At 43.5% G+C, this 14,504-nt stretch overlaps 1 protein-coding gene across 1 annotated transcript; it reads right to left on the reverse strand.

Annotated features, from left to right (window-relative positions):
* Positions 1-247: 247 nt before the first annotated feature.
* On the reverse strand, positions 248-12,159 carry LOC132780103 (cytochrome P450 2G1-like). Its single transcript, XM_060783642.2, has 9 exons — positions 11,981-12,159; positions 9,698-9,860; positions 8,695-8,844; positions 8,408-8,568; positions 6,815-6,991; positions 4,963-5,104; positions 1,665-1,852; positions 1,347-1,488; positions 248-456 (listed from the first exon to the last, which is right to left on the reverse strand). The coding sequence occupies exons 1-9, from the start codon at positions 12,155-12,157 to the stop codon at positions 269-271; spliced, it is 1,488 nt and encodes a 495-aa protein (XP_060639625.2). The 5' UTR covers positions 12,158-12,159; the 3' UTR covers positions 248-268.
* Between the last annotated feature and the right edge of the window lie 2,345 nt (positions 12,160-14,504).

The following is a 14,504-nucleotide window of genomic DNA, read 5'->3' on the forward strand; positions in this document are numbered from 1 at the left end:
GCATATATATTTACTTAAGAACCTTGGGAAGTCCTTAGAATGTGGTTTTATATAGTGGCAAATTTTAAAATCATCTTTGTGAACAGTTTGGATGAAGGAAGGCATACAAAAGATCTGAGCATACTGATGGATGTGAAATTTGATAGGTTGTTGATGAGACAAACTTAGAAAACTGGATCAGTGGAACGGAGCTTTCATACTAAGATCCTGAACTGGAAACATTGTTCTCCAACGCTTGTGACAGCAACCAAAACCAAGAGCAGACGTATCAACATCGGCGTGGGACCATCTTGACTTGGTATTTCATGGGTAACCTGCTGATGCCACTCACAGTTGGTTCAAGGCTGATCTCACTATGAGGTACTGGTGAGGTGAGGGTGAAGGACTGCAGGATAGTGGTGAAGAAGAGGAAGAGCTCCATGCGGGCCAGTCCTTCGCCCAGGCAGGCCCGCTTCCCTGCCAAGAGAAGGCAAAAATAGTAGTACCATATGGAACTTTTTAATTTCCTTCTCTCCTTCCTTCCATCTCCACCTTTCTTTCTTTCCTTCTCTCCTTCCCTCCTTCTTTCCCTCCTTCTTTCCCTCTTTCTCTCCCTCCTTCTCTCCTTCCTTCCTTCCTTCCTTCCTTCCTTCCTTCCTTCCTTCCTGTGTATATGTGTTTTGTGTGTGTATATATCCATATATGTATGTGTGTATATATTTGTGTATGTGTGTATATATATGTTTGTGTATATATGTGGTTTTGCACATGCGTTGTAATGTATTTTTTGTTTTTTGGCTTTTTAAGTATCTTTTGCTGTATTTTTCAATGTTTTTATGAGTGATGGTTACTTGTTGGACTGCTAGGTATATTGTGTCCAAATTTGGTGTCAATTCGTCCAGTGGTTGTTATATTAATCCCACAAATGAACATTACATTTTTATTTATATAGATAACAAAACGAACAAGAATACATCTCTAGGGTACCGGAAGTTGACTATAGAATTGTAATGGAGGACCTATAAATGCTTTGAAAAGTAATTTTCTCTAGGAATGTCTAGGTCCTCCACCACACTTCTATAGTCAACGTCTATTTGTCTATTTTCTTTCAGTTAGATTGGAAGATGGCAGATCTAAGTGATCAAGAAAATTTGAAAATTTAAGTGATCAAGAAAATTTGTTGCTGTGGTCTTGGGCTTTTTAGAGGAGCTGCAGAATTCACCAAGTGGGATCCTTCACAGCACACAGAAAAAACTTTAGATTCTTGTAAAACCAGCTCATCCAGCAACTGTTGGAAACCACAGTTATGAAGATTGTTTAACAGGTCAACAACTTTGCCTAGCCTCACCACTCACTCCCAAACTTACCCACTGAGAAAGGCATAAAAGCCTCTAGTTTCTTAAAGCAACCATGGCTGTCCAGGAATCTCCCGGGGTCAAATTCTTCTGGGTTGGCATGATGCTGTTCGTCATAATGTACGGTGTTGAGCAGGGGATAGACATAGGTCCCCTGGAAGAGGAGAAGAGGGAAAGGAGAAAAGATGAGACCAATCGTTTGAGATGAGCAAAACCAGGAGAAGTCATTCTGAGCTTTTGTGGAGGTTGCATGAGTGACATGAAACCTCTCCTTTCCCCCTTCTCAAAGTTGGAAAAGGCCTATCTCACAACGTCCCATGTTTGCCTTACCTTGGGGATGACATATCCCCTGAACTGGGTGTCTCGGGTAACAGAATGGGGCAGGCTCATGGGCAGCACATCGCCGAACCTCTGGATCTCATGCAGCACAGCCTCAGTGTATGGCATTTTATTCCTGTCCTGAGCATTTGGGTTCCGATCTTGCCCAATCACTCGGTCGATTTCCTCGTGGACTTTTTCTGAAGGTAGGGATGACAACCATTAAGCATCTTCCCAAATTCAATAAAGAATATGGTTTCTGTTTTCTCTGGAAGCCCTTTCCTTGAATTTAGTGGACTGAGTTAAGGCACAGTTAAGTCTGGAAAATTTATTTTATGGTGAAAATGAGGATGTTGCATTGCTTGAACCTCTTCACTTTTAGTATCCACCAAGCAGAAAGCAATAGCTAGGTGGGCAAAGATATGAAGGGCTAAAGAACTGGTAGAACATATTTGTTCTCAGGGAATGGAATCAGGTTCTCAGATTTCAAAGCCTGGCTGTGAATCCAGTAGGTAAAGGTAAAGTTTCCCCTGACATTGTGTGTATGTATGTATGCATTTCCCCCCATATTTGTTAGACTTTCTTGCTGGCATCCTATTGAGTAGGTACAAATACAAGCCAGACTCACACGTAATTATATTTATGATAATGGCACCATAGCCATTGTAGGGGCACGAGCTCAACTAGCACTCCAAATGCATAAGCTTAGGCATCTCCTCAAAGGCCCCATGTAAGTTGGATTCTTACTACAAAGGCTTTTTATTGCGGGCCAAAGCAATAAGGTGACAGTAGTGCCCACTGCACAAAAATTCAGTTGCACCCTGAAATGGGGTTGCACAGCTTTTTATCACTTTCACAGAAAATTGAAAATATGTTCTCATTGGTGTTCAGAGATGGTCTAGGCTGGCTATACAGATGTTCATTGGATTTCTATCGTTTCGGAGTAAGATGTTATCTGTATGCAGATGACGTCCAAATCTGTCACTCCTTCCCACCTGTTACTAAGGAGGCTGTTCAGACCTTGAACCGGTGCTTGGCTGCTGTGTCAGACTGGATGAGGGCTAACAAAGTGAAATTGAATCCAGACAAGACAGAGGTCCTCCTGCTCAGTCGAATGGCCGAACAGGGCATAGGGTTACAGCCTATGGTTCGCAGCTTGGGAGTGATCCTTGATTCATCGCTGAGTCTGGAACTCCAGGTTTCGGCAGTGGCCAGGGGAGCTTTTGCATAGTTAAAACTCGTGCACCAGCTGCGCCCGTACCTTGGGAAGTCTGATCTGGCCACAGTCGTCCACGCTCTGGTTACATCCCGAATAGATTACTGCAATGCGCTCTACGTGGGGCTGCCTTTGAAGACTGTTCGGAAACTTCAGCTAGTCCAACAGGCAGCAGCCAGATTACTAACCGGGGTGACATACAGGGAGCGTACCACCCCCTGTTGTGCCAGCTCCACTGGCTGCCAGTCCATCTCTGAGCCCAATTCAAAGTGCTGGTTTTGACCTATAAAGCTCTATACGGTTCTGGCCCAGCTTACTTGTCTGAATGCATCCACCCCTATCTCCCATCTCGTAATCTAAGATCATCCGGGGAGGCCCTGCTCTCGCTCCCGTCAATTGCGCAAATGCGTCTGGCGGGGACAAGAGACAGGGCCTTCTTGGCAGTGGCCCCTCGCCTATGGAACACACTCCCAAATGATGTAAGATCTGCTTCCTCCCTCCCTCCTGGCTTTCAGAAAGAAATTAAAATCATGGCTTTCGGACCAGGCCTTCGGACAGTAGATGTTTGTAGAGTTTAAAGGACATGGACTAGAATGACAATACTAGTATATTAAATATAGGAACATGGAACAACGGATTATGAGATTGGATCTTGATTCTACCTATGAGATGCTAATCAGATGTTATAATTATGTTTAACTGATTGTTTATTATATCATTGTTTTTAACTGTTTTTAACTCTTTTTATGATGTTGAACATTGAATTTTGCTATTGTTAACCGCTTTGAGTCGCCCAAGGCCTGAGAAAAGCGGTATATAAATGAAGTAAGTAAGTAAATAAATAATAATTCTAACAGGCTGGAAGGCACACATGGGATCTTAACAATGGCACAACTATGCTTTCATGTCTTCTGATCCTGGTTGTCGTAAGGAATCACTCTTATCTGTTTTTCTGTTGCAAGCCTAAACTCCACCTGGGAAATGTTTTGGTTCGCTCCTGACAGGATAAATAAATAAATAACCTGGGAAATTAGGGGGTTCAAGCTAGCTAATTCTGTCCTGATGTACTTTCATTCTTGAAAAGTAACTTTATCTCTGCAGCAACGTTATCCCAGACTGTCAGTGGCTTCTGCAAACAAAGACCTCTACAAATCAGGACATATGGGACTTACAGTCATTGAAAGCATCCATGGAAATGCCATTTTTAAAACTATGTCTCCCTCGCCATAAATGCAAATGTCCCTGACAATTTACCTTAGCAGCCAGCTGCCACACTGAGTGATGGAGATCTCTTCTGCTGGCAATTGTATTATTATTATTATTATTATTATTATTAAAAACATTTATATTCCGCCCTTCTCACCCTGAAGGGGACTCATGGAGGAGCAAAGCATATACACGACACATTCAGTTCTGGGACACAAATTCACATACAATACATTAAAAAACATTTATCAAAATATTTAAATTCACCATTTAAAACCGTCCTAGCCATCTACATCAAATCCAATTGGCCCTGTCATCTTTCCCACTGCAGCCTCATTGCCCTGTCCCAAAAGCTTGGCCCCACAGCCAAGTTTTGACTATCCTTCTAAAGGACAGGAGGGAGGAGACCGACCTGATCTCACCAGGAAGGTAGTTCCATAGCCGGGAAGCAATCACCGAGAAGGCCCTGTCTCTCATCCCCACCGATTGTGCCTGTGACAATGTCGGGACGGAAAGCAGGGCCTCCCTGGAGGATCTTAATCTCTGCGATGGTTCATAGGGGGAGACGCATTTAGACAGGTAATTTGGGCCGGGGCCGTTTGGGGCTTTATAGGCCAAAGCCAGCACTTTGAATTGTGCCCAGTAGGATGATGTTTCTAGCCTGCTTTGCCAGAAATCTATGATACAACTATCAGAAGAAAAAGTTCATATGACAGACTGGTGATGGTAGGGGGTTGGAAAGGTCAATCCTGCTGTGCGTGATCACCAACAGAACAGATCTCCATTGCTTGGTATTGCTGTGGTATGTTAAGGAAGGTTTTGGGAATCAGTTAAGAAGGGGTAAAGTAATCCCACTGAAGTTGTTATTGACCCTCCTTCTCCCCTTACCTTGTATCTGTGGATGCTTCATCAGCAGGAGGAAACCATATCTCAGGGTGGTACTGATTGTCTCTGTCCCAGCAAAGAATAAATTGAAAGTATTCATGACCAAATTGTCCATGGTAAATTCAGTATTTGGGTCATGTTTTTCCTAGGAAGAATCAAAGCAAAGGTGAGAGAGGGAGAGCTTGCATATTGCTTATGGTAGATGACAGAGAGGGTGGTCATTCTGTGAAGCTGGATTATTATCAATAGCACAACTGGAGCAAATGCAAGTGAGGAATGGCTTGAAGACAGACAGACAACAAAACTACCAATTTTCAAGAATTCTATCAATACAAAGTTTTCTCCTCTTTCTGACAGAGGGATAGCAAGGAGGCAGTTTTGGGTAACTCTGGTGATAGGAGGTTGTTGTGCTTTATAAGGAGGTATACAATGCTTCCTTGTGCAACTTTTCCTTGTTTTTTGCATCCCAACACCAGGTTGGCACAGCTTCCCTCCAATCCCCCCATGACTACAATTGCCACTGGAACATCCCATGGAAAAGCTTCTGAAACATCAGGAAAGCAACCAGCTGTTCTCCCTGTTAGAACATTGGTTTAAATGCAATGAAATATTGTAATAATGTATTGTCGAAGGCCTTCATTGCCGGAATCACTGGGTTGTTGTTGGTTTTTTGGGGCTATATGGCCATGTTCTAGAGGCATTCTCTCCTGACGTTTCGCCTGAATCTATGGTAAGCATCCTCAGAGGTAATGAGGTCTGTTGGAACTAGGGTTTATATAGCTGTGGAATGACTAGGGTGGGACAAAGAACTCTTGTCTGTTGGAGCTAGGTGTGAATGTTTCAATTGACTACCTTGATTAGCATTTGATGGCCTGGCAGAGTCTGGGACAATCTTTTGTTGAGAGGCGATTAGATGTCCTTGTTTGTTTCCTCTCTGTTGTTTTGCTGTTGTAATTTTAGATTATATTATATTATATTATATTATATTATTTGAGAACACAGAAATGCTCGACCACTCTAACAACCACCATGTCAGACTACAAAGAGAAGCCATTGAAATCCACAAGCATGTAGACAATTTCAACAGAAAGGGGGAAACCATGAAAATGAACAAAATCTGGCTATTAGTATTAAAAAACTCTAAAATTACAACTGCAAAACAACAGAGAGGAAACAATCAAGGACATCTAATCACCTCTCAACAAAAGATTGCTCCAGGCATTGCCAGGCCATCAAATGCTAATCAAGGTGGCCAGTTGAAACATTCACACCTAGCTCCAACAGACAAGAGTTCTTTGTCCCACCCTGGTCATTCCACAGATATATAAACCCACTTTCCTAGTTCCAACAGACCTAACTACCTCTGAGGGTGCTTGCCATAGATGTAGGCGAAATGTCAGGAGAGAATGCCTTTAGAACATGTCCATATAGCCCAGAAAAAACCTACAACAACCAAATATTGTAATAGTGTGGTGTAGCAATGCAATGTAAAACTTAAATGTATAGAGCTGTGCTTGATTCCTAGAGCATAATTTTGGAGTGTTCTGGTAGCTTGTTTACATTCCACAGAATCAGATTGCCATGTGGTTTCAGCTTCCAGTGATGTACAGCTAGCCAACAGATGTGTTTTATTCTGCTCCTGTAAATAGTTTGTAGTTTTTAGTATTTGCAATAAAAGATAAGAGCTGTTCCAGGCTTTGGAGCTGACTGAAGTAGCACGCTTCATTATTTGCCTTTGTGCCTTTGAGCGGACGCTCAGAGGTCAATGAATCAACACTCTGCTCATTGTCATTGCTTCCAATGATGCCAGCAAATTGGTTTGCTCTATCCATATAAACAGTCTGTCCGCCATTACCTGCTCCATCTTTGCTAAGAAGCAGTCAATAAAATTTTGGGGGGCTGAGGGATCTAGCGAGGCCTGCTGCATCTTGATCCTCTCCATAATGAAGGCGATAATCTCCTGAGAGCATTTGCTTCCTGTGTGGTGAGGTCCGGGCAACTTCTCCAAGAACTCTGGGAACATGTTGTAGAGCTGTATTTTTGAAGGAACGGGAATAGGAGGGAAGAGAAATTAGTTTTGTGAGCACACTGGGTTTTCTTGCCCAGGTGTAACTTCAGAGTCTCCAAATTGCCTGGAAACTATACCCTTTGTCTTCAAAAGCAGTGTACTTTGCATGCATTCCAGGGATGCCCTTTACAATCAATAAAGTCATGGTGGACTCTTACAAACCTGGGCCAGAATTCACTTAGGGACTTACATCATTGTAAGTGGACCTACATTTGGAAGAAATAAACATGAGCAGGTTTGCAGTATTCAATATTCAGCTGGACTGCTGTAATATTATGATTTGGAGAGCTAGCAAAGTGATTAATGTGCATTGGGACTGATGCAAAACAGGACATGATGCAGATCAGGACCAATGCTCAATGAGATTTCAGTGTTCTTCAGGACACTTGCTGACAAGTGACAATATGCATTAGTAAATCCTAATAAGAGCCCCTGGTGGTGCAATGGGTTAAACCAGGGGTCCTCAAACTTTTTAAACAGAGGGCCAGGTCACAGTCCCTCAAACTGTTGGCGGGCCGGATTATAGTTCGGGAAAAAATGAATGAATTCCTATGCACACTGCACTTAGCTTATTTGTAGTGCAAAAACTTTTAAAAACAATACAATAATAAAAATTGAGAACAATTTTAACAAATATAAATTTATTAGTATTTCAGTGGAAAGTGTGGGCCTGCTTTTGGCTGATGAGATAGGATTGTTGTTATTATTGTGTGCTTTCAAGTAGTTTCATACTTAGGTTGACCCTGAGTGAGGGCCGCGTAAATGACCTTGGAGGGCCGCATCCGGCCCCTGGGCCTTAGTTTGAGGACCCCAGGGTTAAACCCTTGTGCCGGCAGGACTGATGACCAAAAGGTCGGGGGTTTGAATCTGGGGAGTGGGGTGAGCTTCTGTCTGTCAGTTCCAGTTTCTCATGTGGGAACATGAGAGAAGCCTAAAAACATCTGGGCATCCCCTGGGCAACGTCCTTGCAGAAAGCCAATTTTCTCACCCCAGAAGCGACTTCCAGTTTCTCAAGTAGATCCTAATATGCTTCCAGATACTTTTGTCAGTGTGTTGTGTTACCCATCTTCACAATTCATGAATGTAGACCAAAAATGCAGGGTTCTGACCACACAATACCTCCCAATTTAATTTCAGGGGCAACTAGATTTGGCACAAATCAGAGGAACAACTTTGGAAAGAGATTGATAGTGCTGAACTGGATCTGTCACACCTTCATAATTTTAGACTTCAGCTGCCAGAAGCCTGGCTAACAGTCAAGGATCCTTGGGTGTTAAAATTCCAAATATCTGGAAAACCAGTGGTTGAAGTCAACCTATATTTCAATATAAGGCTATGGAAGCAAGCTAGACTTCAAAGACAGAGAAGTGTTTCTCTCACCATGGCGGGTGGGGAGCTGGAGACTCGGAATCGTTTTGTTATTAGCTTGTTCAGTTGGATGAACTTTTTGTCGTGATACTCAAACCGATTTCCAAAGACAATGGAGCAGATGACATTGGAGACGGCATGGCTGAGGATGAAGATGGGGTCAAAGGGCATCCCTAAGTAGCAAGAAGAAAAGATGAAAACCTGTCAACTTTCATGGGCCATTCCTAGGAGTCCCCAAAGACGTCTGGAAAAGAATGGGGGGGGGGGGGAGAAGAAGGGAAGTTTGTAGCAAAACAAACCATGCATTTTGCGGAATTCTTGCACCAGGTACTGGGCTTCTTCCTGGATTCGTTCCTCAATGGATCGTTTCCCCATCCCAAAGTTTCTTAAGGTGCTAAGAGTGAACCGACGGAGCTGCCTCCACCGCTCCCCATTAGAAAACACAACCCCTGGAAAAGAGAACATGAAATGACGATTTGAAAAGTGGGACTTCAAGAAAAGGGAGGGAGAGATCATCGAAGGCTTTCATGACCAGAATCACTGGGTTATTGCAGGTTTTTTGGACTGTAGGGCCATGTTCTAGAAGCATACTCTCCTGACGTTTCACCTACATCTATGGCAGGCATCCTCACAACCTCTGAGGATGCCTGCCATAGATGCAGGTGAAAAGTCAGAATGCTTCTAGAACATGGCCATATAGCCTAAAAAGTCTACAACAACTGAGGAAGAGATCAATCATGCACACTGTTGAGCATAGATTCAATAGATTGGGAACAAATACTACTGAATACACTATGTGTGTGTGCCTTTAAGTTACCTGTTGACCTATGGCAACTCCATGAATTGCATAGTGGTTTCTTAATCAAGTGATACGCAAGTGGTAATCTTGCCATTTTAATTATCTTGGAAACTAATTAAGGTCGGTCCTGTAGTACTTGGATGGGAGCCCACCAATGAATATCAAGTGATCTAGAATATATTTCAGGCTAAGCTGGCACCTTTCCATCTCAGGATAGCCATTTGTTGTTGTTTGTTTGTTCAGCCGCTTCCAACTCTTCGTGACCTCATGGACCAGGCCACTCCAGAGCTCCCTGTCGGCCATCACCACCCCCAGCTCCTTCAGAGTCAAGCCAGTCACTTCAAGGATACCATCCATCCATCTTGCCCTTGGTCAGTCCCTCTTCCTATTCCTTCCATTTTCCCCAGCATAATTGTCTTCTCTAAGCTTTCCTGTCTTCTCATTATGTGGCCAAAGTACTTCATCTTTGCCTGCAATACACACACTATATCTCAGCTCCTCACCATGTTTGTTGAAATCCTTGGAAAAAGCTGGCACTTGTCCACGTCCACTGAACTCCTCTGCCTGGTCCACTAAGGCCTCCTTCACTGCTTTGTAGCCACACAAGATGACAACTGGATGCATTCCCAGGTACATGGTAAATACTGGACCATACACTTCACTCATCTGCCAAGAAAAAGCCATAAAGTCCTTTCCTAGTTAAGAAGGGAAAGCAGGGATGTTGAGCCTCTTCCCCATTGTTATGTTGAAGCCTAATCATTAATTGTATTTTCTTTGAAGGATGGATGTGTCTACATGGAACCCATCAGTTTAGAGGCAGATTCATGTTTCCCAACTGTCTTAGTTTGACAGGGACAGCCTTCTGTCCTCCTACTTTCCCCATCACTTTTACAATGTCCTAATTTCTCTTTCCTTTGATTTCCCCCCTTTTTCGTAAGTTGCAAACTGTGTTCAAAGCACAAAAAGTTCTTGAGGACAACAAGTTAAACATGAGCCAACAATGTCATGTGGCATCAAAAAAAGCCAATGGGATTTTGGCCTGTATAAATGGGAATATAGCATCTAGATCCAGCGAAATCATGCTGCCCTTCTATTCTGCCTTGGTCAGACCACACCTGGAATCACACTGTGTCCAATTCTGGGCACCACAACTGAAGGGAGATGTTGACAAGCTGGAATGTGTCCTAAGGAGGGCGACTAAAAGGATCAAGGGTCTGAAGAACAAGCCCTATGAGGAGTGGCTTAAAGAACTGGGCATGTTTAGCCTGCAGAAGAGAAGGATGAGAGGAGACATGATAGCCATAGAAAGATGTGAGGGGAAGTCACAGGGAGGAGAGAGAAGACTTGTTTTCTGCTGCCCTGGAGACTAGGACGCAAAACAGTGGCTTCAAACTACAGGAAAGGAGATTCCACCTAAACATTAGGAAGAACTTCCTGATTATGAGAGCTGATTAGCAGTGGAACTCTCTGCCCTGGAGTGTGGTGGAGGCTCCTTCTTTGGAGGCCTTTAAGCAGAGGCTGGATGAAATAGTTTGAACTCAGTTGACTCAACAGGGAAGAAAGAAGGTGGTGAAATCTTTTCCTTATCAATAGGGTCAGGAAAAAGTAATTTCCTAGTGTGTGTGTTCTTCCTTCTTAGAAATGTTTGCCATCACATACATGTTTTGGTGTTGCTTGCTAACATATGGCCAACATGGGCCTCTTCAAACACATGTTCTAACACTATAACACTGGGCGAGTGAATGAAGGGTATGACCGGTGGATGAGACTTCATCCATCCGCAAACTTGCCCCCTTTCCAGTTATAAGGATTCACTCATCTATCAGCTGAGTGGAGCCCCAAGCTGGAATTTGTTTTCACTGTATAATAATAGTCACCACTGCATAATAGTCACACCCATTTTTTCTGCCAAAAAAGGGAGAAAGTGCGACTATTATGTGGTGAAATATGGTATTTTTCTGATATTTATCCACATGGGTCTGGAGACAGCACACATATGTTGGATTTAGGTCCATGTGTCTAGATGATCTCACCCATCCCATTGTTGACCTATTGCCTCATCTGTGGAATGCCACTTATGATCTTCACCAGCCACAGAGCTTTCTATGTTTGATCATCACCTGTCATGTCTGCTGATGTCATCATGGGGTGCTTATGGGATCAACAAGAAAAGGGGTAGGGTGGTGCCCTCCTTCTGGCCTATCATGTGGGCACTCTCTTTTGACATGACCATGATGACCAGGTTCTCAGATGGAGCTTCATGGAGATTAGGTGTGGTAATAGTGGCAACATGGGAGATAATCCAGGTTGAGCAGCATACAATGGTGGCAGCGTGCATGTGGACAATGGCTCAGACCAAATTGGACCTGATTCAGCTGTCCAGGTGGCAGAAACACTGGAAGAAGCTCTGTGGGTTCCTGCAAACTCTGAAGTATCCCTCAGCTTTACTTAGTGTGGAGCAAAGCTGATATTAGGGCAAAAATAAAAAAAACAACAACCTCTGAAGCAGTGGTTCTCAACCTGGGGTCCCCAGATGTTTTTGGCCTTCAACTCCCAGAAATCCTAACAGCTGGTGAACTGGCTGGGATTTCTGGGAGTTGTGGGCCAAAACAACTGGGGACCCACAGGTTGAGAACCACTGTTCTGAAGACTTACAGTACACCATCACCATGAAGATTGTCAGTACTAGATTCAGGGTGAGAACAAGATCTTTCTCATATTTATGAGAAGTCTTAGGTCTACTTCTAAGTCCGCCAAAGAAGGAAGACAAGTGAATTGAGACTCACCTTAACCAGGGACTTCATGATATCCTTTCGGTCCAGTTGGAAAAAATTTCCCAGGATGGGGAGTGGGGTGGGTCCAGGGGGCAGGAGCCCTTTGCCCCTTTGCTGCTTCCATGTCAGGACAATAAGGAGACAGCAGACACAAAGGAGCAGCAGCAGAAACCCTGAAACCATCTCCATGTGGGCAGAGTTCTCTGGGCTCTTGCAATGGGCTCAAAAACTGTGCTGGATTTATAACAGCTGGAAGGAGGGGTTTCACCCAATTCAGTGCTTATCACTGCCCATTCCACCCATGACTTTCTAATCCAACTAGGAGGACACCTCCACATTTAGGAGAAATAAGTTAATTCCCCATCTTATTATGTGGAACAATGTAGCCATACAAAGTTCATTATTAACTGATCATTTCAGACACTGTCAAGGAGGGAAAAGAGGAGATAACCATTATCTGCAGGAGAAGAATGGAAAATGCAGCAAAATGTTGCAACACAAACCATTACATGAAGGATAGTTTATTTGCTTTTTCATTGTCTATACCGGTGGTTGGGACAATGGTGTTCTCCTTCAACAACACTGAGTGAAACGTAAGGTACTCATTTCTGCCCTGGGAAAAAGTTGGGCAAGAGAAATGTGAAAAGAGGAAAAATAAATTGGGATATTGTGAAATTGATTAAAAAGCAGGGCAATTGATGATTAACCAGGACTATCCCATCTAGGTCAGGATGGCTGAATGATGTGAGAACCTTTCCTCTCAAAAAGAGTGAACAAAAATAGAAAATGATGAGCAACAAAGAACAAAAGTTACCAGGTTGTCCCCCCCCCCCCCCCCCGTATCAGGAGTGATTTGAGAAACTGCAAGTCGCTTCTGGTGTGAGAGAGAATTGGCTATCTGCAAGGACATAGCCCAGGGGGCACCTGGATGCTTTGATTTTTTATCATCCTTGTGGGAGCCTTCTCTCATGTCCCTGCATGGGGAGCTGGAGCTGACAGAGGGAGCTCAACTGCGATGTCCCCGAATTTGAACCTCTGACCTGTCAGTTGTTGGTTAAACACAGAGAAGTCAACATAAGGATGGATATAAAGGCCCATGGCTTGATGGCTCTGCTTGGGGGTTTGCAGGTGCCTGAAGGTTTCTGATAGGTAAGTTCACCTATAATCCAAGAGCATTCTGAACTCCACCAACAACGGAATTGAACCAAACTTGACACACAGAACTCCCATGACCAACAGAAAATACTGGGTTTGGTGGGCATTGACCTTGAGTTTTGGAATTGTAGTTCACCTCCACCCAAAGAACACTGTGGACTCAAAAAATGATGGATCTGGATCAAACTTGACAGGAATACTCAATATGCCCAAATGTGACCACTATGGAGTTTGGAAAAAATAGACCTGACATTTGGGAATTGTAGTTGCTGGGATTTATAGTTCACCTACAATCAAAGAGCATTCTATACCACATCAAAGATAGAATTGACCTTGTATTTTGGAGTTGTAGTTCACCTCCACCCAGAGAACACTGTGGACTCAAAAAATGATGGATCTGGACCAAATTTGACAGGAATACTCAATATGAAAAAAATGTGAACACAGATGGAGTTTGGGGGAAATAGATCTTGACATTTGGGAGTTGTAGTTACTAGGATGTATAGTTCACCTACTATCAAGTAGCATTCTGAACCCCACCAACGATTGCACTGGGCCAAACATCCCACACAGAAAATACTGTGTTTTCTGGTGGTCTTTGATGACCCTTTTGACACCCCCCTGGTGACCCGCCCCCCCGTGGCCTTGACTTTCCAGGTTGAGAAATGTTGCTTTAAGACCATCCAGTCCAACTCCCTTCACCAGGGCAAGAAAACATAATCAAAGCCCTCCTGACAAAGGGCCAACCAGCCATTCACACACACACACACACATGTATATGACAGATGCAGTATCAAAGATTTGAAAGGGACCCCTAAAGAAGGACAATGATACGTTGCCTGTTCCAGAGTAGGTAAACCAGACAATCTCCACATCAACATTAGCAAAGAAACAGCAGGAAATACTGTTCACCCGCAAGCATAAAGACATTACATATATTAGAAACCAACACTTTCTCATTACTTTATTTTTCAGATCACCAGGCTGGGCCACAGCAACAGGAAGGAAGGAGAGAAGAAAGGAGGGAGGAAAAAAGGGAAGGAATGAAGAGGGAAAGAGGGAAGGAAGGAAAGAGAGAAGGAGAGAGGGAAGGAAAGATAGAGGTACAGAAGGAAGGAGGAAGAGAAAGTAGAAAGGAAAGAAAAAGGGGAGGAAAGGCAGGAAAGAGGTAAAAAAGGAAGGAAGGAGAAAAGGAATAAAAAGTGAAAGAAGGAAGGAAACAGGGAGGGAAGAAAGGAGACAAAGGAAGAAATAGAGAAAAGAGGAGGGAATGAAGGAAAGAGAAAAGGAAGGATGAAACCAAAGAGCGAAAGAAGGAAAGAAAGAAAGAAAGAGGTAGAGAAGGAAGAGAAGAGAGAAAGGGGAAGGGGAAGAAAAAGGG

The sequence above is a fragment of the Anolis sagrei genome, chromosome Y (genome assembly GCF_037176765.1).
Source record: "Anolis sagrei isolate rAnoSag1 chromosome Y, rAnoSag1.mat, whole genome shotgun sequence".
Taxonomy (NCBI): Eukaryota; Metazoa; Chordata; class Lepidosauria; order Squamata; family Dactyloidae; genus Anolis; species Anolis sagrei.